Source organism: Poecilia reticulata, chromosome 3, assembly GCF_904066995.2.
Source record: "Poecilia reticulata chromosome 3, P_reticulata-male-v2, whole genome shotgun sequence".
NCBI lineage: Eukaryota > Metazoa > Chordata > Actinopteri > Cyprinodontiformes > Poeciliidae > Poecilia > Poecilia reticulata.
The window spans coordinates 35,322,753-35,348,800 of record NC_088832.1 but is presented as its reverse complement, the minus strand read 5'-3'; the positions used below and the strand labels follow the sequence as shown (position 1 = coordinate 35,348,800).

At 39.6% G+C, this 26,048-nt stretch overlaps 2 protein-coding genes across 3 annotated transcripts in view; one reads left to right on the top strand and one right to left on the bottom strand.

Annotated features, from left to right (window-relative positions):
• LOC103460752 (uncharacterized) overlaps positions 1-5,540 on the bottom strand; it is a 29,229-nt gene extending 23,689 nt beyond the window's left edge. Inside the window, exons 1-3 of one of the 2 annotated variants that reach the window (XM_081605611.1) lie at positions 5,432-5,540; positions 5,187-5,254; positions 3,186-3,324 (exon numbers count right to left, since the gene is read on the bottom strand). The gene's annotated coding sequence lies outside the window, so the exon portion shown is untranslated. Of the gene's footprint in view, positions 1-3,185; positions 3,325-3,486; positions 3,565-5,186; positions 5,255-5,431 lie in introns of those variants that run through there. The other variant, XM_081605612.1, reaches the window with a different exon arrangement.
• An 8,783-nt stretch (positions 5,541-14,323) lies between these two features.
• Positions 14,324-23,308, top strand: LOC103460753 (uncharacterized). The gene is made up of 12 exons (XM_081604882.1): positions 14,324-14,541; positions 14,782-14,946; positions 16,227-16,368; positions 16,623-18,039; positions 18,124-18,268; positions 18,403-18,546; positions 18,676-18,734; positions 20,615-20,802; positions 21,077-21,471; positions 21,562-21,658; positions 22,643-22,817; positions 23,029-23,308. Exons 1-12 carry the CDS (start codon positions 14,537-14,539, stop codon positions 23,169-23,171), a joined length of 3,075 nt encoding a protein of 1,024 aa, XP_081461008.1. The 5' UTR covers positions 14,324-14,536; the 3' UTR covers positions 23,172-23,308.
• The last annotated feature ends 2,740 nt before the right edge of the window (positions 23,309-26,048 follow it).

Sequence of the window (26,048 nt, the reverse complement as noted above, 5' to 3'; positions counted from 1 at the left end):
GGTCTCTATGTGGCAAAGCAGTTTGAAGCTTCATTGACTCATTAGCAGCCGGTCGCCGCATGTTACGCAGAGCGGCTTGTAATGTGGGACTCACCTACCAGTATCGGATAAATCCATTCTCCTGTCTCTTCTCTGGGCCTTTTCCCCTTTGCAAAGAAACTTTCCAAAGACATCTGATCCGTTTCTTACTCATTTTGCTGCTTGTGGGCTCAGTGTAAGTCAGTGTTGGCACGCAAGTAACCGAGAGAATCCGGTTAAAGGATTTTAAAAATAAAAGATCCTTCAGACTCAAATAATATATAAAACGGAAATATTTAATTATTTCTTGCGAGGCCCAGTACCGGTCCGTGGACCTGCGGTTGGGGACCACTGCTCTAGATCACGCTGAGACATCAGTCCTCTAATCCTGGAGATGTTTTTCAAGTGATAGAAGGCCAACTTTGTAACCGTCTTAATGTGGCTCTGAAGGTTCAGGTCAGAGTCCATCATTACTCCCAGGTTTCGGGCTGATCGCTGGTTTCAGTTGTAATAACTGAAGCTGTGCATTGACTCTAGATCTATAACTCTCGATCTGTAACTCTAGATCGCTCCTCTTTAGGTCCAATAATAACTTCAGTTTTGTTTCTGTTCACCTGGAGAAAGTTTTGGCACATCCACACATTTTTCTGTTCTAAGCATCAGTGATTGGATGAGGTCAAAGGTCACCTGGTGACATCATGATGTAGAGCTGTGTGTCATCTGCGTAGTCATGGTAGCTAATCTTATTTCCTGTTATAACCTGAGCTAGTGGGAGCATATAAATATTGAATAGGAGAGGTCCTAGGATTGAACCTTGGGGTACCCCACATGTGACCTTTGACCTCTCTGATGAGAAGTTTCCGACTGAAACAAAGAAATCCCTGTTCTTTATGTAAGATTCAAACCAGTTGAGTTCTGGACCGGAGAGTCCGACCCAACTCTCCAGTCGATTCAGTAAAATGTCATGGTCAACAGTGTGAAAATGAGATTCCAAAAGAGACATACCCTAAAAACATACCTGGATGTGACAACTTACTGGAATGTGCCACTGTACCCGGCTGTGACAACTTACCTAAAAGCAATACAACACACCTGAATATAAAAACCTACTTGAATTCAACAATATAACCCGTTTGTGATGACGTACCTGGCGGTGACCCGGTAGTTCCTTCTGAAGAGAAGTTTGAAGCAGTAGCAAGTACTGAATGTTTGACCCATGATAATGACCGTGAAAGTGAACCTAGCCTACCTACTGAAGGTTTATGTAGCCAGAAGGTCTCAGAGGATAAACCCAACCACCCAAGTCATGAAACCACAAATCCTTTGAGATGTTCAGAGACAAACCACTCAACCAAACAGGCTCCAGTACAGCCAGTTGGGGAACCCACTCGTATCCGTTGCCAGTCCCTATTCTATGGCTTAAGCCTTGCTTTTACCAGTGCTTTGATAGAGCCTGAACTTGAAACCACTTTTAAGGCTTCCAGCTTTCATGTCATTTCAAAGCAACCCATCCCATGCAAAGGGACTTGCATGTTGTAAGGGGGACATTGTTTAAGGCATGGTTAAGGACATTAAAACATAATGTATCAAGTATATAGTATACAGTACAATCAAATAAAAAGTGTTGTTTTCATTTACAGTACTACACAATAAATGATAAATAAACTGAGTTACAAAAAAGCATTTAAATGTTTTTAAGATACAAAAAAACAGACGTTACTTCATAACACAAATTAGAATTGTGGGAAATTTTTTCACTAAAACATAACGTTGCGACTGGTGGGATCGAACTCTCGACCCTGGAATTGGCCTCCCTCTTCCCCCTTCTCCCCAATCCCTCAAGGGGAATGTCTTATTTATTTTAGCTAAAACATAAAAACTTCTGTTTTGTACTTATATTTTCTCTAAATGCCTAGAAACAAAAGGTATTAACACTAAAGTCAAGCAAATGATTAATTGCGCTGTTTCCTTAAAATCCAGTGAAAACTAACGAAAATATATGTACTCATGACAATCTGCAGCCACAACACCAGGGGTCGCTGGAGATCAGAGTAATGTCTGTGTAGCTGCTCATTGCGACACAGCAGCACTTAAAGCAAATATTTTTTTATCAGGTTTAAAGGCACTATGACATTTAATTTGTACATTTTCTCTTTCAAACATAACAGAAAATAAAATACTGTAAAAAAATTATTTAAGCCTCTTCATGTAAAAGGCAATAAAAAAACGTTTTATGTAACATAAAAACAAGAAAAACAAGCAAAAAAAAACCTGAGAAAAAAAAAGTTAAACAAGGAAAAGCATGAGCAAAAAAAAAAAAAGAGACAAATAATAATTAAGGAAAAAAGAGAGGTGGTCACAACTGTCCTACAGATTAAAATAAATGATAAATAAACTGAGTTAACTAAAATGTACATTTAATTCAAACACCCATTACGAAAGCCTCCAAGTTATTCCAGGATGTAAAAGCTTACATCCTGGATGTAAGCTTTTACATCCAGGAAAAAAGCTGGATGTAAGCGTTGACTGAACGCCTGCCATGTGTATAAATTAAAAATTAAATCATGTCCATTCCTGTATTCTTGGAATATTTTAAACTGATTTCCACACAAACAAGGTGAGAAAGAGGAAGAAGATCCAACCAAACCACTTTTACTAGTTCAGTCATTTTATCTCTCAACTATTTTATTGAGAATATTTAAATATTTATTTTAATATCTAGAAATTAATAATCTAATTAGAAATATATTTGTTAACAGCAGATACAATGAAAGATGTAGTTTTATTTGAGATTTTATTTTCTTTCTTGTGACGTCGTATTTTTATATAAAAGGAGCAAATTATGAAAATGGAAACAAACCAACTCCACATTGATTATCAGTTAAAAATAATCAAACTTAAAAGATCTGCTGTTGCTGAATCAACCTTCAGACTTCTCAGGTCTTCTGGTTCTGGAGATGCAGAACCAGAACCAAACATGGAAAAGCAGCATTCAGCTTCTGTGCACGACTCTGAATCAAACTTCAGCTGAAACACTGAGCTCCTTTAAACCCAACCAGTTCAGCGTTGCTTGGATTAGTAACTGTAACGCTGTGTGATACCTGCAGCTGTCTGTTGTGTTTAACTTCTAGCAGGTCTGCTCTGTTTGCAGCCACATCTAAACTCACCTTAATTCTGAGTCCTCAGGTTGACTGAGGCTTCGTTTCCTGGATTCTTCACAAACGTTTGATACACGCCACGTCTTGGAATGTGTTTGCTGAGCCGAGTCAGCAACTCTCAGTAATTTAAGGTGTGAACACAATGCACCTGCAACAATGAAAGTATTTATGAGCACAGATAAAAAACTGAACAGATACGTGATTAAACATCAGCTGTTCTTGCACACACAGCTTTTGTCACATAAAGAAAACATTTGCCTCCACTTTTTTTGTTTTTAAAGGAGGCTTATAGAAGCCAAAAATCACTTACTGAATGTGAAGCTTTTGTTGCTTGTTGAAAATAGAAGCCAACTCTTCAACCTGAGATGTTATTGATTGATTTCTGATCTGGTTGATAGATCAACAACCTGCATAGATTTTCATATTTAATTTTCTCCAGCGAACGTTTCGGGCGAGAGGCGGGGTCAGCTGGACGGGTCGCCAGTCTGTCGCAGGGCAACACAAACGCCCCAGGCACTAATTACACCAAAACACAACACAGGAACCTAAATCCTCACACTTTTACCTTCATTCTTATTTTTTAGAAATTTGTGACCAATCAGTTTTTAAGGTGTGTAGAACTGAACAAATACCTGGTTTTCATGCTCATTATTCCACAGCGACCAGTGACAGTTTTTGTTGCTGAACAACTAATTACTTCATCAGAGAGGAGGAGTCGGAGCAGTTTTGGATTTTAAAAAAATCAGCTTTTGACACTTTAAACTATGACAGAAAACATTAAATGTTGTAAAAGTATCCACAAAGAGTCCTTATGGATGTTGACGCTGTGGGCTTGAAGGATCTCCAGCAGCGGTCAGTCTTGCAACAAATCTGCAAAGGCCTCTGACTGAAGACTGCTGCTATGTGACGGCTTCTTTAGTGTCATGACAGGCTAGCAGCTCAATATCCAGAAGGTGCCTAGCTGATCAGTTGTTGAGCACTGCTCATCCGCCTCCTTTGCTTTTGCCACTTCTCATTACATCTCAGCCCTTATGTTTAGAATGATGCTGGAGTAGGGGATGTGATCCTTGGACATTATGATGGATGGATAAGATGGAAGGAACTTCCTCATTGTCTCTGCATCCATGAAACCTCTTCAACTCAGTTTTACATCATAAAAACTGTTCCAGGTGAAAACAGAAAAAAACTAAAAAAATCTTCCAGCTGAATATCATCCAGAAGCAAAAGGAATGACTGATCAACCATGCAATGGCTCAACTAAATTAATATGAACAAAAGTTTGGAAAAAAACCCAAATCATAACTAATGTAACATATTTGAACAAACTGCCATTGTGATACCTGAACCATCATGTATGCCTCATAAATTTCCCTGATTATTGTTTTCAGATTCTGTTTCCAGCCAACAAGGACATTGGATTTATTTCTACACACTTAGTTTTTCTACTTTCCTCTGAGTTGCTGATCTGTGATTTCCAGTTATGTTTATATCTAAAGATGAATGTTCAAATCAATCAAGTCTGAGAAGGAAAATATAGTAACTTTATCTTGGATTGTCATTTAATATTCAATGAAAAACTGAATATTTAAAGCATGTTTGGAAAAACAAACCTGCAAACTTTCAGCCTAATTAGACTGCCCTCTACTTCATCCTCATTTTAATCACCACTTGAAATCTCAGTTATTTTTCCAAATCATTCCACCTTCCTGATGGACTGGCAACCTGTTCAGCGCCTCCTGCCTCTTGCTCAGTGACTGCTGGAAAATTGCAATATTTTCATCAAGTTTTTATTTGTTGATATGGTATCTGGTTGAGAAGGTTGCATCTTTGAAGACAGAAGGTTCAGATTTGCTGAAGGGTTTGCGAGAACACAACTACTCATCTCAAGCTAAAAGTCTCCTTCACTAAATACCATATGTATTTGTTCTTACTCAGTAATACAACTGGCAAACATAAGCTTGTGTTAAAATGTTAAAAACAGTTTAGAAAACATCTCTTGAGCTTCAATACCTTAAGGGAGAACATTCATGTTGTTGAGAAGATGGCCGCTCCTTTCTCTTCTTGGCCATACAAAAGATCTTCATTGAGAACAAGAGAGAGACACAAAAAGGGTCTTTAGTGAATTTAAAGGTAAAGGGCTACATTCTCAAAAACTAATTTCTGACTGATTCTAGTTTAACACAAAACCTCACTATTGAATGTGATGCACTTATTTAAACAATTTGAGCATAATTCAGAGATGAATGTTGACTTACAGGCTGGATGTCAATGAAGCCTTCTGAACTTCCAGGTTGATGGGAAGTTCAGAAACTGAAACTCTTCTCCCAAATTAGTAAGGTGGAGCAGGGAGGAGTACTGGCTGCAGCTGCAGGACAACATCATCTTCTGTATCAAACATAAGCTAGTGTTAAAATGTTTCAGTAACTAAAAAGAATGAAAACATTTTAGAGAACATTTCTGCTGAGCTTCAATATCTTGAGGGAGCAGACTCATGTTCTTGGCCATACAGGTCTTTGTTGAGAACAAGGAGTTTGGGTTTCGCTTAAATCTACTGAAGATCCTGGATGTAAAATTACAAAATCTATCAGAAAAGACAAAATCGGGACTCGGTAATGGCGGCTTGTTGAGGAGGACGTGCTCGCCTCGGCTCCGCTACCTTTCTGCGAAATCCTGGAAAATACTCGTTACAAGTGACATTCAACGATATTTAAAATAGCTGTGATGCCTCTCCCACAAAAGAAGCCCAGTAAAAACTCCAGTAAGCCGACTCAATCGAAGTTATCTAACTTCACTTCTAAGGTGAGCTCTGAAGCTAGCTGTGAAAACAGCGAGGCTAACACCACCGCGTGCGAGACAATGGAGGAGGAACACTGCCAGCTACATGTGAAGCACAGGACGGTTGAGGCTGGTTCGGAGGCAATACTGGCTGCAATTGCAAATTTGAAATCGGATTTCTCTTCTCGACTGGATGGTATTTTGTCAGCAATAGAGAGTGTGACAAAAGATGTTAACGAATGCGTCGAGCGGGTTGGTGAAGCGGAGGTGCGGATATCTGCAGCAGAGGATAACATCACCAACCTCCAAGCTAGGGTCCAGGCTCTGGAAAATAGGAATAAAGACCTCGAAAGGACAGTGTTGGACTTGGAGGCCAGATCGCGGCGATCAAACCTGAGACTGGTTAACCTTCCCGAGGGCGCAGAGGGAGAGGACGCCTGCGCCTTTCTGGAAAAATGGCTGCCAGAGGTTCTGAATTTGGCACCGCTACGCACCGCTTTGACCGTGGAAAGAGCGCACCGGCTGGGCCAGAAAAGCACTTCAAACACCGTTGCACCACGGACTCTTATTATGAAGTTCTTAAATTACAAAGATAAAGTAACTGTGATAAGAGCTGCCAGGACGAAGGGACAGATCCTATTCAAGAACCACTCGGTGAGATTTTACGAGAACCTCGCAGCCGGAGTGCACAAAAAACGGAAAGAATTTGACGGCGTGAGACAACAACTCCGGGCCATGGAGATACGATACGGCATGATTCCTCCTGCTCGACTGCTGGTGACACACAACGGTCAGTCGCGCATCTTTAACCAACCAGAAGAAGCAGAGAACTTTGTAAGGACTCTGAAAGCAGAAGGTGGACCTGGGTGAGACAATGACAATACCGTTACATCATAACATATTAACAGGGATGGACAATTATGGTTTCTAGAGAGAAGCAAAAATAAATAAGGATAAATAATCTGCCTATTATATTTTAAGCATGCTATCTCAGAGGCTAACAGCCAATAGCCTATTTTTTATTTACTTATTATTTTTTGGATATATTCAGTAACGAGTTTTTTTATGTAGCGGGGTGGGGTAGGATGGGGTAATAAGTCATAGTTGGTTGGTCCTCACTTTTGGTGTGGAACAGCCTCCAGCTGTTAGATGAGTACCAGAGTATTAAAGGGGTGGAGGGGGGGGAACAGAGTTTGAAGTTTAAAGGGGTACGATGTTTAATGTTCATTATTACGGATGTAGTTTTTAACATCCAGGTGTTCTTGGTTTCTTTGTCTTTGAATAACTTTAAAATACCAGGAAGCCCATTGTATGTTACACGGCATGTCCTGTGGGTTAAGAATTAAAATGTCTTCTTGGAACTGCAGGGGACTGCAAAAACTTAAAAAAGTTAAACAGATAATGACTAGGGTGAAATCTTTGTGCTCTGATATTGTGTTATTTCAGGAAACTCACTTGTTGCCTGGTCAGGAGGCGAGGATTGGCAGGAGGTGGCAAGGCAGTATATATTCAGCACCCTTTACTTCTCAGGCAAGAGGGGTTATGATTTTGATTCACAAATCTATACCATTTCACGTGATAAGGGTTATTAAAGACAAGGCTGGGAGGTACATTATTCTACAAGGCACACTTGTCACAGAAAAAATAAACCTGATAAATATTTACGCCCCAAATGTTGATGACCCAAAGTTTTTTCAAAATCTCTTTCTTACAATTTCCTCACTGTCTGGCAGCTGTATTATAGCAGGAGATTTTAATTGCACACTGAACCCAGAAATGGATAGAAGTTCAGGTACCGACAATTCTCATTCTAAAAGCAGACAAACAATTCAACACTTTATGAAGGAACTTAATTTGATGGATATTTGGAGGGATATGAATCCCAAGGGCTTAAAATATTCATGCTATTCAAACACACATAAGTCATATTCGCGTATCGACTACTTTTTAATTTCATCCATCCTGAAACATAAAATAAGAGATTGTCAATATGATAGCATTTTAACATCTGACCATGCACCAAATTCACTAATTTATGAGGATTTAAGGCTACGGAGAGACCCTCCTAGATGGAAATTTAAACAAAAGTGGCTGCTAGACCCAGAATTTATGTCTTTCATAGATAATCAAATTAACATCTATTTTGAAATCAACACAGATGAAACATCACCATCCTTAAGGTGGGAAGCCTTTAAGGCCTATATAAGGGGTCAGATAATTAGCTTTACAAGTTATAAGACAAAACAAACCTATCAAAAAACAAAGGAGTTGGCAGCAGAGATTGAGTTGCTTGAGAGGGATTATTATCAAACGCTATGCCCAAATATCCATAAAAAGCTTCTAATTCTAAGAACACAGTATAACGAACTTTCTGCCTCTAAAGCCGCCTCGCAACTTTTACGCCTTAAGCAGTCATTCTATGATCAGGGGGAAAAGTTAGGGAAATTATTAGCCTGGCGACTACGACAATTACAAAATGAGGATTCTATTACCTCAGTCGAAAACAATGAAGGCCAGACTGTTACAGACCCATTAGAAATCAATGGAATTTTTAAGGTCTTTTTTGAAAAATTATACAGCTCTGACATAATGCATAGGGAACAAGAGCAAAATGCTTTCTTAGATACCCTCCAAATTCCTAATATCTCAGAAGCAATGAATACAGATCTCAGTGCAGCTATAACTAAAGAAGAAATATCCATAGCAATAGACAATTTGAAAGCAAGTAAATCCCCAGGTCCAGATGGGCTACCGTCAGAATTTTATAAGAAATTTAAAGCTAAGTTGCTAACCCCCTTTTTGACATGTACTTGAACTCATTTGACAAGGAAATTCTTCCTACCTCCTTAAGAGGAGCCCTGATTACTTTGCTACCCAAACCTGGCAAGTCTTGTAATAAATGTGAAAACCTAAGACCAATAAGTCTTCTTAATGTCGATTTAAAGATCTTATGTAAAATTTTGGCCCGAAGATTGGAGAGAATACTACCTGAAATAATTACTTGTGACCAAAATGGGTTTATTGTAGGAAGACAGGGATTTCATAATGTGAGACGAGTGCTGGATATTATTTATTATATGGAAGAAAAAACAGACACAGCTTTGTTATCACTGGATGCCGAAAAGGCTTTTGATAGAGTTGAATGGCCCTATTTATTTGAGATATTGAGAAGATTTGGCTGTGGGGACAATTTCTGTAGGTGGGTTAAACTTTTATATAATGAGCCTTATGCTGAAATAGTAACAAATGGAGTTATATCTACACCATTCAAAATTAAGCGAGGATGTAGGCAGGGGTGCCTCCTGTCCCCTTTATTATTTATTTTAGCAATAGAACCGTTGGCCATAGCGGTGCGGTCTCATAAAAACATAAGAGGTTTGACAATAGGCCAACAGGAACATCGAATTGCTTTATTTGCTGACGATGTCATTCTTTTTTTGGAAAAGCTGAAAGATTCTATTCCAGCCTTGCTAGATCTAATAAATACATTTGGAAGAATATCAGGATATAAAGTAAATAAAGACAAATCCTCGTTAATGTTACTCAATTCAGAAGAAAGAAACAGTGTTGGGAATCCCTTCCAATTTAAAATGGTAAATTGCTTTACATACTTGGGGATTAGTATAGTACCATGTATCAGGGACATTGTTGCAGTTAATTATAACCCCATGTTGGACTCAATTACCGCGTCGGTGGACAGATGGACCAACCTGCCCTTGTCACTTATAGCACGAATTAATGTTCTTAAATCCAACATAATGCCCAAACTTTTGTATTTATTTCAGAACATCCCACTGCCGCCTCCTGCCAATTTATTCTCGGTAATAAAAAAGATTTTCATACGCTTTTTGTGGAATAATAGAAGACCAAGGTTACGTCTGTCTCTTTTATACCTTCCATACGACAGAGGTGGCCTTAGATGCCCCAATCCACTTTGGTATTATTGGGCAGCTCAATTGAGGACTATGATGTATTACTTTGCAGAGAAACCGGTCTTGCCCTGGGTTAATATCGAAAATTGTTCTGTATCTCTCCCTCTTCCTCAGTACATTTACTCGGAAAAGATCAGAGTACTTAAAAAAAGGACAAAAAACCCTATAGTTAAAAATATGATCTTGGTTTGGTATCAGGTTAAAAAGTATTTAGGCGACTTCTCTTCTCTATCACGCTTCAGTCCGATATGGGGTAACCATTTTTTTCCTCCAGGCAGGGCAGATCCTGGTTTTAGGCAATGGGCTGAAAAAGGTTTAAAGACAATAGGTGATCTGGTGGATTCAGAGGATGGGTTCATGATGTCGTTTGAAGAGTTGAAGGATAGGTATGATATTCCAAGTAAACATTTTTTTAAATATTTACAGGTGAGAAATTTTATTAGATCTTCTCAAAATCGGAGTGAGAACATCCCCCCCCCTGTCCTCTTTAGAAATTGAAATGAAGACTGACTGCCTTGGAAAAGGAATCATCTCTAAAATATATTGCATGTTAGTGGAAGGTTCCTCGGAGTCTTCTTTAAGGAAACTTAATGCCTGGAGGGAGGATCTACAGGAGAACTTGCCTTCAGAGGCCTGGGAGAAGGCGTGTGCTGAAGCACAAACACAAACTACTAACACCCGCCTCAAAGTACTACAATATAACTGGCTAATGAGAACATATATGACACCAGAAAAGCTTAACAGGTTTAATGGTGCCATTCCAGACCTGTGTATTAGATGTGGAGAAGAGAAGGGAACATTCTTCCATTGTGTCTGGAAATGTAAGAAAGTTCAACAATTTTGGAGGGAGATTAAAGAAACTCTAGAGGATATCCTAGATATAAAACTGGCTTGGGACCCCAAAGTGTTCATTTTAGGTTTGTATCCTGATAGACATCATATGTCAAGAAAAATAATTACTGCTATGGATCTAGGTTTGTTACTTGCAAAGAGAGTCATAGCACTTTCATGGAAAAGTACCATAAAACCGAAGTTCACTACCTGGATTAAAGAAATGTCCATAACATTACCGTTGGAAAAGATTACTTACATTATAAAAGGGAAACTTTCACTATTTCAAACTATTTGGTGCCCTTTTATGCAATATATATTAAACATGGATGTGAGGGGTGGGGCGGATGAAGGATAGGTGGTCCCCTGCAGTGCAGTGTTCTAAGATAATGTCTTTTATTTTTATTTGTATACTTGATTTCTTTGAAATATACATTAAAGTTTGCTTTTCTGAACCACAAACATTACTAAAATGATGTGGGCTAACTCTTGGAAATAGGAAAACCATTGTTACCATAATTGTTTTTTGTTTTTCTTAGGGTTGTCAGGGGTTTGGGGTTAAGGGAGTTGGTTTGCTTTTCTTATAAAATCTGTATGTAATAGGTGCTGCTCTAAGAAATCTCAAGGTCTTGACTGGCAAAGAATGGCAAGTTGAATGATGGACAAAAGTTTAGCTACTCTTTTATTTCTTTGATATGAGAGCACACTTATGTTTTGTGTATTATTAAAAGCATTGTTGTAAAACCAATAAAGATAATGTTGGGAAAAAAAAAAAAAAAAAAAGACAAAATCACAAATCAAACTTTAAGAAAGACTGAATTCAATCTTATAGCTGTCTCCACTGCAAATAACTTGTAAATAACCAGCAATTTCAAATGTTCAGAGTAATTTTTATGTTCCTAAAAATAAATATAGCACTTAATAAAATGACACATATAATTTAATTTAGAAGTAAAACTTAACTTAAACACTAACTTAGTGCTGAATAACTTTCAGCACCAACTTTAAATAAATGTATTTGTAGTTAATAGTAACAATAATAAAATTAGCAAACATTACTATTAGATATTGTCTTACTTTTGCTTCTAACTAGAGATGTGCCGATCAGGTTTTTTCTTGCAGATACCGATCACCCATGGGGGCCAATCACCAATACCGATCACATAATTATTACTTTTTTATTATAAACACTACCGGTTACATTATGTGCAAAAAGGAACCATGAATTCACCTTAATGTAGACAAAAACTTTTTTTTCCAAGAAGAAAACTAAACAAAACAGGCATTCTGCAAATCTAACAGACTGACAACATATGGAAGCTCTGAAGAGGCTAAATAATGCAAAGAGCCAAAATAAAACCTCTCAACATTGCCAAAAAATTTCAAGTATAAAACTTAACATTCAAAGGCAAATACAGGATCCATTACAATAAACAATCCAGAGTTACTGAATGAAAACTTCCTGATAGCATGGCGCCTAGCTGATTACTGCTAGTTCTGATTGGCTGTTTCTGACTGAGCGGAGTAATTATGCAGAGCAGGGAGGAGATCGATTATTTTTTAGAGATTATCTGTCTCATGTTAGGACAGCGAAAGTTTTAATACGTATGTAAAATGTATTTTTTTATCAGTGGTTCTTAACCTTTTCTGAGGTACCGAACCCCCCAGTTGCATATGCGCATTCACCGAACCCCTCCTCCAACACACACAAAATATAGCAGCGGTTCAACAGCGAGAGCAGAACCAGCGTCTTACATCGCAGCTCCAAGACTTAAATCATTTTGCGGGTTATTTGTTTAGCTTTCTGACCGTCATGCTAATCCGGGTGTTTGTAGCTGTGCGCTGATTTACCTGCTATCTGATCCTCCATGTCATTTTTACTGCAGTGAGCCTCGATGTAGCCAAACTCCTCAAGTATGACATTGTTTTTATGTCGTATTAGCTTCGTTGTGTTGATGCATTTTGACCTGCTTCAATTTTCCGCCGCAACACGCAAACTTCCCCATTCACTCAGTGGTTATAGTTCCACATCGCTTAGGATTTGTTGCTGCGCGTTTGTGCAGTGTGAAGGAAAGAGACCAGCTGCACCCGCAGGCTGCGAAATGAGATGCAGGTGATCGGTATCGGCAACAAGAGCCAATGATTGCCGATCACTGATCATACACTTTTTCACGGAAATCGGCCCGATTTTAATCGGTGACCTATCGATCGGCACACCTCTACTTTTAACTCGTTGCCGAAAGCCAGCGGGAGTTGGAAAGCAATGTGCCGGGAGACGGTCGTTCTCTCTCGGCTTAACGAGCCTCACCCTAGTTACCCTGACAAAGCGGGCGAGACGAGCCAGCGACTGCAGGGGAGCGTCTAAGTCCGAACAAGTCCGAGCATGTTTGTAATTAAGCTATATGTTAATAAACCGAGCGCATAATTCAGGTTTACACAACAAATTTATCGCCTAATAACTTTGTAAAAGTTATTTTATTTTCAAAAAGCATAATATACCCACTTTATTAATAGCTCTGCTCGCCCTCCTCCGCCATTACTGTTGGTGATCGAACACGTAGCCTCAGCCCGCTGAGGATGCGCGCGCATGTTGCACCCTGCTAGTGAATTAAGCCCGCGAAAATCAGGGGACAAACCGTTTACTATATTTTCTTATAAAACTGAATGTTATTTTACGCACAAATATGATTGAGGCTATATTAAACTAACGAATTTAGTTTACTTGACAAATTGTGCCCTTCTCCTTCATCTTTTTTTTTTTCCAATAGCCGTGTTGTAGCAACACCGAAGCTCTTTGTCAGAGCAACCTACCGTAATAAATATTTTAAATAACCATAAAAATAAATATCAAACATGTTCGAAATACATTATACTCATTTATAAAATCCTATTCACGTTGAAACTTTATCTTCTTTTTACTTACCATGTCTTATTTCAAAGTAGAAGAGACGCAACGTTCACAGTCTTGTTGAAAATGGAGGCTTGTGAAGAGGGGCGTGGCTTCTTCCAAGTTTCGTCTTTGACCCAACCGTTTGGGTAAATCTACCCAACCCTTGACCCAACAGAAGAAATTGGGTTATGAAAATAACCCAGCATTTTTTACTGTGCATGAATTACGTCACGGGAATTTTAAAATACAATCTCATAGGTTGTAATTTGTTTTCAATAAGGCAACAGTTCTTTGAGTCTCATTGTAGTCATAATCTGGAAAAGATTAATGGTCATCTTTGAAAATCCCAACAGGTTAAACAGGCTGAGCTCCACCAGTGCTGCTTTCAGTAAGTGATGCAGGTGTTTCCTTGTTGAGGTATATAAAACATGAACCATTCTGGTGCAGGATGGAGCCTCATCAGGATGGCGACTGCGCTGCTGCTGCTGCACCTGCTGCTCATGGTCACTACTGCATCTGCAGTGTCCACCTACTACAAGTCCTACGGTGGCTCAGTGGCCTTCACTTCCAAAGGAAGGAATTCAGATGGAACCTATGAGGTGGGTCTCCTGCCACATCCTTTAGATAAAAATCATCTCTTCTCTAAATGCCACATTATTTTTGCTTTATATTTACAATTTGCAGTAAAATATACAGCATTTTACAGTATTTGTAAAGGGGTTTATGATGACTGTTTGCAGGTGGAACTTTGACAGCGTAGTACTCCATATCTCAACCACCATTTGTATACGGAGGGAGTGTGTTTGAGGGGTAACTGTGGATCTCAGACGCAGCACTCTGTGGACACAGTCTCCACTGGCTCTTATGGTCTAACCTGGAGACAATATGAGGTGACAACGAACAGGAGACTGACCAGCAATCTGCCCTTTGACATGAGGTGGGTGATGGCTCTGAAGATTTTCTTACATAAAATACAAAGGTTCATCAAAGTTAAATAATAGACAAGTTTTAATGCTTGTTAAAGATAATACAAATCTGTATAATATATCAATTTTCATGGTAGTTATATATTTTTTCTTATCTGGAACAAATTTATACAAATAGTTTAATACACTGTGAAATGTAACAAATGTTTGGATTCTTTATAATTATTTTAATTATAAATGTTGTCAAACAGATTTCCTAATGGGTATGAATACTCCTGGGGCTTTGGCTACTGGTTTCCTAATGTGAGAGGTTCCTCCTTAACGTGGAGGATGATGACACATGTGGACATGGGAATCCGATCGGACACCGGTGAATCCAACAGACCTCCTGCCATCGCCACACCTCATGTTCTCAGGTAGCCCCTCCCTCACTGTCTGCTTGCATAACACTGTTACATCTTGAAACATATTTTGAGACATGTTCAAGCATATTAGATTTGCTATTTGTTCCTAGTTGCATAACAATGGTGTCGAGTATTCATGCTGTAGTTGGTAAAAGGTTCTGCAGGTAAGAAAAGTTTTTAACTTTACAGCAATCCCTCATACTGAGCATGTATGTTGCAACAGCGGCAAAAAAAACTTTGCTGCAGTTATTACAATGAATTTCAGTTTGAAACTCCTGACCTCTCTGTCCTCAGCAGTCATATCTGTCTTTCATTATAGGGGCTTAAGAGCTTAAAGGGTTTGGAGGCTATTATGTAAAATTTACTTTTGTGAGCTTTATGTAGTGTTATAACGTTATTCCCTCCTCAAAAACATTGCTTTAATTTTTTTCATACATGCTTGAAGAATCCTTGAACTTCTCATGTCAACCCCCTAGAGGTGCCTAAACGTTTGCTCCCACAAAGCTTCTCCAGCCGAACTTCCGTCTCACAGAGCACCTGTCACCCACATGGCTCCTCTAGACTAGCGGCAGCAGCAATTAGCAAATACCTGGCAGTGACTCCTCACCCTTTCCTTTCTTTAGAGGTCTATTATAAGAATGGTAGACCTCAGTGTCATAGTTAACTCACCTCCTGGCTGTATTGAGCTTCTACTCAATACAACCCTGAGCCACATTCACTGCTCACCTGAGGAAGCATCATTCCTTTGTAGCTGAAGGCATTCAAATGATCCCAGGTTGGGATTTGAACTTGGTGGTCCACTGTGGCGTGTTGCCAAAAACAAATACAAGATGAAGTTGTCTTACAATATCGTAAGTTATGAACAATGTACATTGTCATATATTTTAGTTTCAGTCTAGATGTAATTGATGAAAACTATTTGCCTAGTTTCCACCGAGCGGTATGGCATGGCACAGGTTGGTGCAGCGCAATCAAGTCAACTAGTTCTTTTGCAAAACTAAAATTAGATTTTCATTAGTAAAACTGACACCGTCTGCTGTGAAGACTGCTCTCAGAAAATCTATACCTCTATTTGGAAAGGTGAAGAACTTCAGTGTCCTACAATCAGGAACCAAACTGCAGATCGGCCTCTGAGTCAGTCACATTGTTCATATTTCTAATATTATATCTCTAAAATGTGCAATCCACAAAAATACCAAGGTTTTTCTCCAGAGCTACATAAAAGGAAATAGTAATATATCTAATTTCTTCAGAAGCAAGAGTTCCTGAATGAGTTTTATGTGACGTTGCAGAGTCCCAAGGAACTGCCCCCGAACATTCAGGATCACGACATTTGACCCTGATGGTGACAGTGTGAGGTGCAGGATACCAACTAGCTCCAGCACATATGAGTGTGGGATTTGCAGCCTTGTCAATGGTTTCTCCTTCGATCAGGTAATAGCATAATTTATAATTTTACTTTGTTTCTCTGGTGAAATAACGCTGGATGTTTGAGTAATGGTTGATTATGAACTAAATTAAATTAATAATTTGCAGAAGAAATCTTTACACAGTTCTAGACATCTCTCTTGTATTTATGTCCATCGAAATTTTATGGTCCTTAAAATGTATATTGACTTAATGATTAATCTATTTTGTTGTAGAACATAATATTGACACCAAAACTATATAAACTTATGTCTTGTTAGAATTCCTGTTCCATCACATACAATCCAAGTCAAACAACTGGATACCACCCAGTTGAGGTCATGGTGGAGGATTTCCCCAACAAAGATATCACATTGTCCTACTCTGATGGATCCTACACCACAAAGTGGCCCCAGACAATGACACGACGTAAACGTCAAGCAATCACCACCACAGCTGCCCCAACCACCACCACAGCTGCCCCAACCACCACCACAGCTGCCCCAACCACCACCACAGCTGCCCCAACCACCACAGCTGCCCCAACCACCACAGGTGCTCCAACCACCACCATAGCTGTCCCAACCACCACCACAGGTGCCCCATCCACTACTACTGCTGCCCCAACAACTACCACAGCTGTCCCAACCACCACCACTGCTGCCCCAACCACCACTACTGCTGCCCCAACAACTACCACAGCTGTCCCAACCACCACCACAGCTGCCCCAACCACCACCACAGGTGCCCCATCCACTACTACTGCTGCCCCAACAACTACCACAGCTGTCCCAACCACCACCACAGCTGCTCCAACCACCACCACAGGTGCCCCAACCACCACCACAGCTGCCCCAACCACTACCACTGCTGCCCCAATCACTACCACTGCTGTCCCAACAACTACAACTGCTGTCCCAACAACTACCACTGCTGCCCCAACAACTACCACTGCTGCCCCAACAACTACCACAGTTGCCCCAACAACTACCACTGCTGTCCTAACAACTACCACTGCTGTCCCAACAACTACCACTGCTGCTCCAACCACTACCACAGTTGCCCCAACAACTACAACTGCTGTCCCAACAACTACCACTGCTGCCCCAACAACTACCACAGTTGCCCCAACAACTACCACTGCTGCCCCAACAACTACCACAGCTGCCCCAACAACTACCACTGCTGCCCCAACAACTACCACAGTTGCCCCAACAACTACCACTGCTGCCCCAACAACTACCACAGTTGCCCCAACAACTACCACTGCTGTCCCAACAACTACCACTGCTGTCCCAACAACCACCACAGCTGCTCCAACCACTACCACAGTTGCCCCAACCACTACCACAGCTGCCCCAACCACTACCACTGCTGTCCCAACCACTACCACAGTTGCCCCAACAACTACCACAGTTGCCCCAACAACTACCACAGTTGCCCCAACCACTACCACAGCTGCCCCAACCACTACCACTGCTGTCCCAACAACTACCACTGCTGTCCCAACAACTACCACAGGTGCCCCAACAACTACCACGGTCGCCCCAACTACCACGGTTGCCCCAACAACTACCACAGTTCCCCCAACAACTGCCACAGCTGCTCCAACTACCACCACCGCTGCTCCCACCACACAGTCTTACCGATCATCTATTGGTCCTCTCAGCAAGCTGCCCCTGCAGTTCACTGTTCTGGGTATGTAACACTTTCCTGAATGTTGTTTTCCAGTTAACTTTCTCTCAGTAAGTATTTTTCACCCATTTGTTGCCTGATTTTCAGTGGACTCACACAACGCTCCTTCATGCCTTGACGGTGACTACTTTCCCGTTTTCTTGGCACCAACTCCGGCTGATGGAGTAAATCTTCCAGCGTACGTCAACCACACCCTTGAAATCAAAGTTAGATCCAAAGCTCAATACACAACGTGAGTAATCCATTAATAGCCTTGCATGTACTTTAGAAAGTACATCAATACTTTCTTCACTTGCTCGGGCTTATTTCACAGATTTGCAAGACTTTTTAAAACATCTTCTCATCAATTGTTGGGTTTTTATGTAGGATTCGTGACCTGGTTGTGACAGGACCACATGGTATTTCAAAGCAGAGTGTTTCTGCAGATACATACATCATAAAATGGACACCAACTGAAGATGAGCTGAATGATCATTTTCCTATTTGCTTTGTCTCTGAAGGCAGAGATAGGTGAGTTTCCAAAAGACAGTGAGCCAGTTAGATATTTCACATGTAGCTGTTTAATAAAGTAAATCAATGGATTGATTTTTTTGAGTGATTAAGTTGTTGATACAGGGTGATTTCTTTATTAATATCCAGGTACAACAGAGTCTATCACTCAGAACTTCGTTGTGTGACCATAGATGTTGGTCGCCATGGTGAGTCAATCCAAAAAGCAATGGACTACTGTTGATGTAAAGGCCTATTTTTTATGCACATGAACCTAAATTTAGAAGATGTTAATAGTAAAAACACATCCTGAAACTCAAAATAATTCATCTTTAAATAATTTTTTTCTTTCCAATGGACTGTCACAATCCTTGGATCCATCAATAAACGATATAGGGATTTTTGACCATTCCTTTTAGTGCATTCTTTTTAGATTGTCCACAGTCTTTGATGTCATTTCTACATCAGTTCAACTACATGTTGAGGTCATTGAACTGCGGATTTAGAGGAATTCAAAGGTGCTAAACTCATGAATTACGAGACGATACACAACACTCCCTTCTCTCCGGCTCACTGGCAACCAGGAAGACATTTAATGCACATCTGCGGCATCACACATTGCATTTTCATCATCTCATTTTCATCTTCTCAGAATCCAAAATGTCTTGTCTTCTGCTTCTGGCTTCGAGCATTTATACCGTTTCAGTCTGCTATTGTGTATTGGAAACTGTCTGACCAATGACGTTCTGAATCTTGCTTCTGGCTCTGTTTTACATTGAGTGTGTGTTGGAAGTTCCGAGAATTCTGGGTTTGACCTCGTGGAAGTTAAATCTGCTCCTTCAGAGGACCATTAGTCAGATTGTTAGTTCTTATCTGTCCAAACAGACATCCTTTCCATGTTCTGTTTTTGTTCCATTTGCGTGCAACGCACACTGGAAGGAAAAGAGACACACCAAAATCTTCTGCAATAACAACTCGATTAATAATATTTCGGCTCCGACATAATGAAAAGACACTTGCTAGGAATTCCTTCCACAACAACTTACTGGGTCAGATTGACCCAGACATTCGACATAATACATTCCTTTTCAGTAAAACATATCTTAATGTAAATTAACATAACTTTTAACTATTAATATAATTATATTCTTCTACACTGAAAGATTTACTGATGACATATTTTCAGTATGTTTGGTTAGACGCCACCAGGCATTTCAGAGAATTCCAGGTACCATGCAAGTTTTGCAATATACCAGGACTTTAGAATTAAAATGAGACCCACAGCATCACAGATCCTCCACCATGCTTAAGAATGGGCATAAGGTTCATTTTCTGGCTTCCTTATATCTGAAAAACTAAATTTCAGAAACAAACTTTAGTTGTCTCTGGACTGTCACAATCCTTGGATCCATCAATAAACAACATCCACCAAGCCAGTTCCAGTGCTCAACAGATGATTACTGAATCAACTCCTTCATGCCTTGACGGTGTCGCTCCTTCTGACTGACCCAACTACTCGGTCAGTCTCATTGACCGTGTAGTTGCAAAACTCCCCTATGTTTCTGATTACAATTGTAAAACATAAAAAGCATTGTGCTGGTTTTGTCTTCCAAACAGCACAATGCTTTTGTGCTTTTGGAAGCACAAAAGCTTCTGAATGCTTTTGTGCTTTTGGAAGCACAAAAACATTGCGCTAGCAACCATTACCATGCTAGCAACCATTACCATGGTTGCTACCATGGAGATAGCAACCATGGTGGTTGCTATTTTGGGACATCTATTTTGGGACATCTCCATAGCAACCATGTTAATGGTTGCTATGGAGATGTCCCAAAATGACCCAAAAATGTCTTTGCTGTACGTCCCCTACCAGCCATCCCCCTCTGCTGGAAAGAAAAACCTGGATTCAATCCCATTTACACAAGATGTTTTATAATCCCATTAAAAAGGACAGTTCCATAAAACATAATATTACATAATATTTGATGTAGTTTGAACTTGAAATTGTTGCAATTTGCTTTACAATTTCAATAAAACCTTGCTTCCATCAATGCAGTAACTTTGTCAAATATCATCTCTTCATGTGTAGATGCTGTTGTGACCTGCAATGAGACAACCATGACCGTGGAAGTTGCAAAGACCTACATCATCAGACGCAATGAGAAAAATTTGCATTTGAACGACTTTACAGATTCATCCTGCAATTTGGAAAGTCGGTCCAACGACACCCACGTGGTTGCTGTCATGTCACTCGGTGCCTGTGGGACTAGTGTTGAGGTACACAACACAAAATAACAAACGACTCCAATAAAAGATAATGGAGTGCTTTATTTGAAGCCTAAAAGCATTCAACTGAAAAGTTATAATATTAAACTTTTAACACAAAGTTTTGAATGTGCCAATTGTGCAAACAAAATGTATTTTTGTGCAAAAGGAGAACAAAAGTTAACTTTCATTTCCTTCATAAGAAGTATAGCATATTTGCATTGCATAAATAAAAGAAAGTCTTTGTTTGGAATGACTGATTCTGTTAATTTGCTATAATTTTTAGGAAGATGACAACACTATCTACTTCAGGAATGAGATCACTTCTGTTGACCCTAATGAAGTAATTTCCAGACAGAACGACGTCGAGATCGCCTTTACCTGCTCCTACCCAAAGCGAACCAACCTGTCTCTGGGATTCAGACACAAAAACCCGTACGCCTTCAGAGAGAAAGGCTTTGGTGCTTTCACCTTCCAGTTTGAGTTCTTCGAGAGCCAGCGTTTTAAAAAGCAAGTGAATGCCAGCAACTTCCCGGTGGAGGTTTACCTGAAGCAGATGATCTTCATGCAGATAGAGACCACCTCGTCCATCCCAAACACTGAGCTGTTTGTGGAGTCCTGCAGGGCGACTCCCTACGACAACCCCAACTCCCTCATCAGCTACACCATAATCGAAAACGGGTACTAAGAGAACAGACTTCCAGTCTAGATCAAATTCTACTAATGGGGCCTGCTTTGCTGTGTGTCTAAAAGATTTTAACCATTTTCCAGGTGTGTGAAGGACAAAACGGTACAAATCTTCCCCAGCTCCAAGTCTCAGTTCAGGTTTGGCATGGAGGCTTTTGAGTTCATCGGAGCTCATGAGGAGGTAAAGTTCTTTCTTAAAACTCTTTTCTTAAAAACAAAAAATTATGTTGTAATGTAAACGGCTCAACAGGTTTTCTTGCACGTAAATTCAACTTTAATTATTTAAATTGCACAACATTTTGTAAATTAGTGTTTAACAATTTACAATCAAAAAGATAAAAAAGAAAACAGGCTGCATGGGTGTAGACCCTTCAATACAATCTTATTAAGAGGAAAACTTCTTCTTTATTCTTTACAAAGTATAAAAATGTTACCTAGTTCTAAGAAAGCACCACTGAAATACAACATTTCCCCTAATTTTTCAAAACCTATGGTTTCATCATTTAAATAAATCAATTCGCGCAGAAAGTTGCCTCTGCAGTTTATGCACCAACCACTAGGCGGTGTAGATGAGAAGTAAAAAAAAATCACTGTTATGCACATGAAAATCAAAAAGCTAAAACTGCCTCTTTTCCATCCAGCCATCCTTCCATTTTCTGTACTCCCCTGCCCCTTAGTGTGGTCGGGAGGAAAACTGTCTCTTAAAAGCAAATAAAATTAAATCAAACAAAAATCTTTAGCAAAAGAATGTGCCAATAAAGTGTCCCCATTTGCATTCATGTCCCCTTAAGTAAGAAAAATATCAAGGTTCTGACAACAATATGAATGCAAACGCACCCTCAGAGTCGAGAGTTGGTCCTCCAGCAGCAAAACTAAAGGTTTGGCTCTTCTGCATGGCTAAATTTCTACATACTCATAGTTTAGCTTATTTTCCCACAAACAAACCTTTTATCAGTGTCATAATTTTTAATCATGTTACTCAATCCATGGCTTATTTGATAATTCCCCCTAAGGACCCATTCGTTTTATGTTTTCATTATTATAAACTTTCTCATGAGCTATATCAATTAATGCATTTTATTTAATGCTAATTCATTTATTTTTTTTAAATACACTTGCATTCTTCATTGAAAAGTAATCACATTTCTTCTCCCTGTCTCTGCAGGTCTACATCACCTGCTCAGTTCTCCTGTGTGAGAGCGGCGTTCCTGGTACTCGGTGTTTTCAGGGATGCACCAACTCATGGAACAGTCGCAGGAAAAGGGAAGCGCCTTCTCAAACTAACAGCCACTCCATTTCCCAGGGACCACTGCAGCTTGCTAAGACCTCTGACACTAAAGGTGGGCATGCAGGTGTTGTAATCCTCAGTGTTTCTTCATATTCAGTGTTTTTCTCCATTCTTATTTTACCAGATGTCAGTAATTTTCTGTACAAAAAATTAATGTGGTAAGAAAGTGTGCACCTTAATTGACCTGCAGAGGGTGCTTATGATTTTGTGTAAAAATAATTCTGTTTTAATGTGATTTATCATACATTCTTCTGTTTGATCAGTTTCAGCATCTGGCCCTGGCCTGAGTTTGGGCCTGAACCTGGTCTTCATTGTCGGCTGCCTGCTCGCCTGTGGAGTGGTCGTCTACCGATCAAGAAGAGTCAGATCTAAATACCAACCCCTGCCAACCTCCGAGACTGACTAACCCAGATCTGATACTTTTTAACCTAAGCTTCTTTGCAGCTATAGTGCTCTGATTTATTATGTGCTCTGATTTATTATTATGTGCTCTAGACCACACAAAAATCCAAGCTTCTTCAATAAATTAATGCAACATCAAAATGTGCTGATACAATTTAAATTTTCTCAAAATTCAGAGATTTTTGGTGTAATTGCTGAGTCATTTCTCCAGGCAATTATCAACTAGTTTCGTTCTTAAAAATACATTGTCACTCTTTCCATGTTTTAGGTTGTTTGTGAGCCGACACACCAATAAATTTGTGTTATGAACTGTCTAAAATATTATTAATAACTGGAAGGAAAGTGGGGATCCATGGTCCTTGAGGAAGAAATATGGTTGGATCGCTTAATGTTTGGTGAAATCAAATCAAATAACAGTACAACTCAGGACTATAATAGTGGAAGTAAACATTTCCACACTATGTGAAAGGAACTCGAAGGCTGTGACTGAACAGTGGAGCTAACTGGAGAAAAAGGCTACATTTTTGAGATACCATAAAAATTGGACTCTAGAACGATGGAAGGAGGTCATGTGATCTGGTGAGTCCAGATTTACCTTCTTCCAGAGTGATGGGCACATCAGGCCAGAAAGCGAGACAGAGTAAGTGATGCCGCATCAGAGTCTACTGTGTCTACTGTAGCAGCCTGAGTGCAGTTTGGGGTTGCTGCAGTTGATCAGGTTCAGGTCAATGAGCCCAAAGAATGAGCTCAACTGTCTCCCTGAAGATACTGAATGACCAGGTTATTCAATAAATTTATGTTTTTTTGGCCATATTCCAAGATGACAATGCCAGGATTGGCTTAGGAAGCATGAGACATAATTTTCACGCCAGAGTTTAGATCTTCACCCTACTGAGTATCTCTGGGATGCATTTTAGAGGACTTAGCACAGTGACTGGATTCCCTCATCGTCAATATATGATCTTGGAGATAAATCAATGCACCACTGGATGAAAATACACCTTGAGTTATTACAGAAGTTTGACATAATGCCACAGCACCAAATCAAAGCTAAACATAGTCCAATTAAATATGAGGCTGTAAGTTATATTTTTTGTTTTGGTGGTGATTGTTTTGGCCAGGCAGTTTTTAAGATTTGCAAGAAAAACAAGTAGAGAAGAGGAGGTCAGGATGAGCTGCTGATATTAAAATGTCTTGTAAAGTCGATTGGTTAATCCTGTGGAAAACTCCACCTATTTGGACAGACTTAAAGCTCCATCTGCTACGTTTGTTTTCATTTTGTCTTATTGGAACCATTTTATAAGAAGAAAAATCACAGTGTCATCCACAGAATGGGTGCAGGTTGTTTACTGAATTATTTTGTGAATGTCCATCTAAATAGTATTTATGCTTCAGCCATGTTTTCCATAAAAGTTTCTGAACTGGTAAAAAAAATAAAAACAGCTAAGACGTAAATATTCTAGTCTAATAAGTTAACAGACAAATGGGGAGCAACAGTTTGCTTAAAAACTCTAAAGTTATAAACAAAAACTAACCTGTGTACTAAAAATGTGTTGCATCAAGATTTGGATGCACGTCCTCATTCAAAACAGGAACAAAACACATTTCCAGAAAACAAACTTAAACTTTGTTGTGTGCAGATGCATTTCAGCTTCATCTTTCCTTCTGCAAAATAATTCCTGACAGCTTGATCAACTGGCTTCACAGGTCAACATCAGCAGAGGAACATACCTGTGGTGTCTGTCATGAAACACGATGATAGCATTATACACACCCAGTTTACAGTAAGAACAGCACACAACTTCCTCCATATTTGCTTGCTGCCTTTAGAAGTGAGAAAATATTTTCTTGCAGTAACATAGTGAACGATACAAACGAAAAATACAAAAGCACAATGTTTGATTTTTTATTTTGCTATTGAAGGCAAAATAAAAAAGACTATGAGGAGATCTTTTGGTTGGTATATTGTTGGGGGAAGCCCTGATGCAGAGGTAAAGTAAAAAATGTTTCATTATCAAGAGAGACACTTATGGCACAAAGAGACATGCAAACAACATAATGCAAGAATCAAGTACTGAGCAAAGGCAGGCCCGGCAGCATGAGTGGGCTTTGGGGGGTCCTGGAGTATCGGGGCAGTTTCATGCCAGTTTTGCACCTGTGCTGCGGCAAAGGATGAGTTAGAATCATGGCAGCAAAGCAGCAAAGGCAAACACGTTTACGCAGTTTTTATCCCCAAACTAACCGAGTGAGTGGAGTAATGCTGTTGGATACAAGTAATGTTAGATAAATGATGACTAATGACAATATTTCACATTACGCTTGTAAACAAGTACAGGCTACTAATTTTGTTGTCTATGTTCAAAAGTGAGTAGTACTGGTTTAATTTACTTGAATAACTTGAGGTAGCTACTAATAAGAGTAGTTTTACTGCACTGTACACTTTCTTTAAAAGTGCAGTGCTGAAACAAAGGAAAAAAAGTCCAGCACAAAAAATAAACTAATAAAATGAACAAACAGAAAATAATTTTGGATTGAATGATGAAAGAACTGATGAACCATGGCCTAACCACAATAAAGAACACAGAGGAATGAAGCGCCCTGGAAAAACCCAGACGATAATTATAAAATGCTTGAGTGAAAGCCAAAACCCAGACAACCATAAATCCTGACGATCAATTGTCACCATCTTAGAGCTTACAGAGGCTGAGTTTACACAGCAAGCCAATGCAACCCATATCTAACTTCTTCATGACAGTCTGAACGACCCAATTTCAATCTTTTCACTACCAAAAATTCAGATCAGATTGTTTTTTTTAAAAACAACCAGCCCTCTGTTCATCTCAGAGCAGTTCTCTGAGGTGTTTTCTAGAAGCTTTAGGTC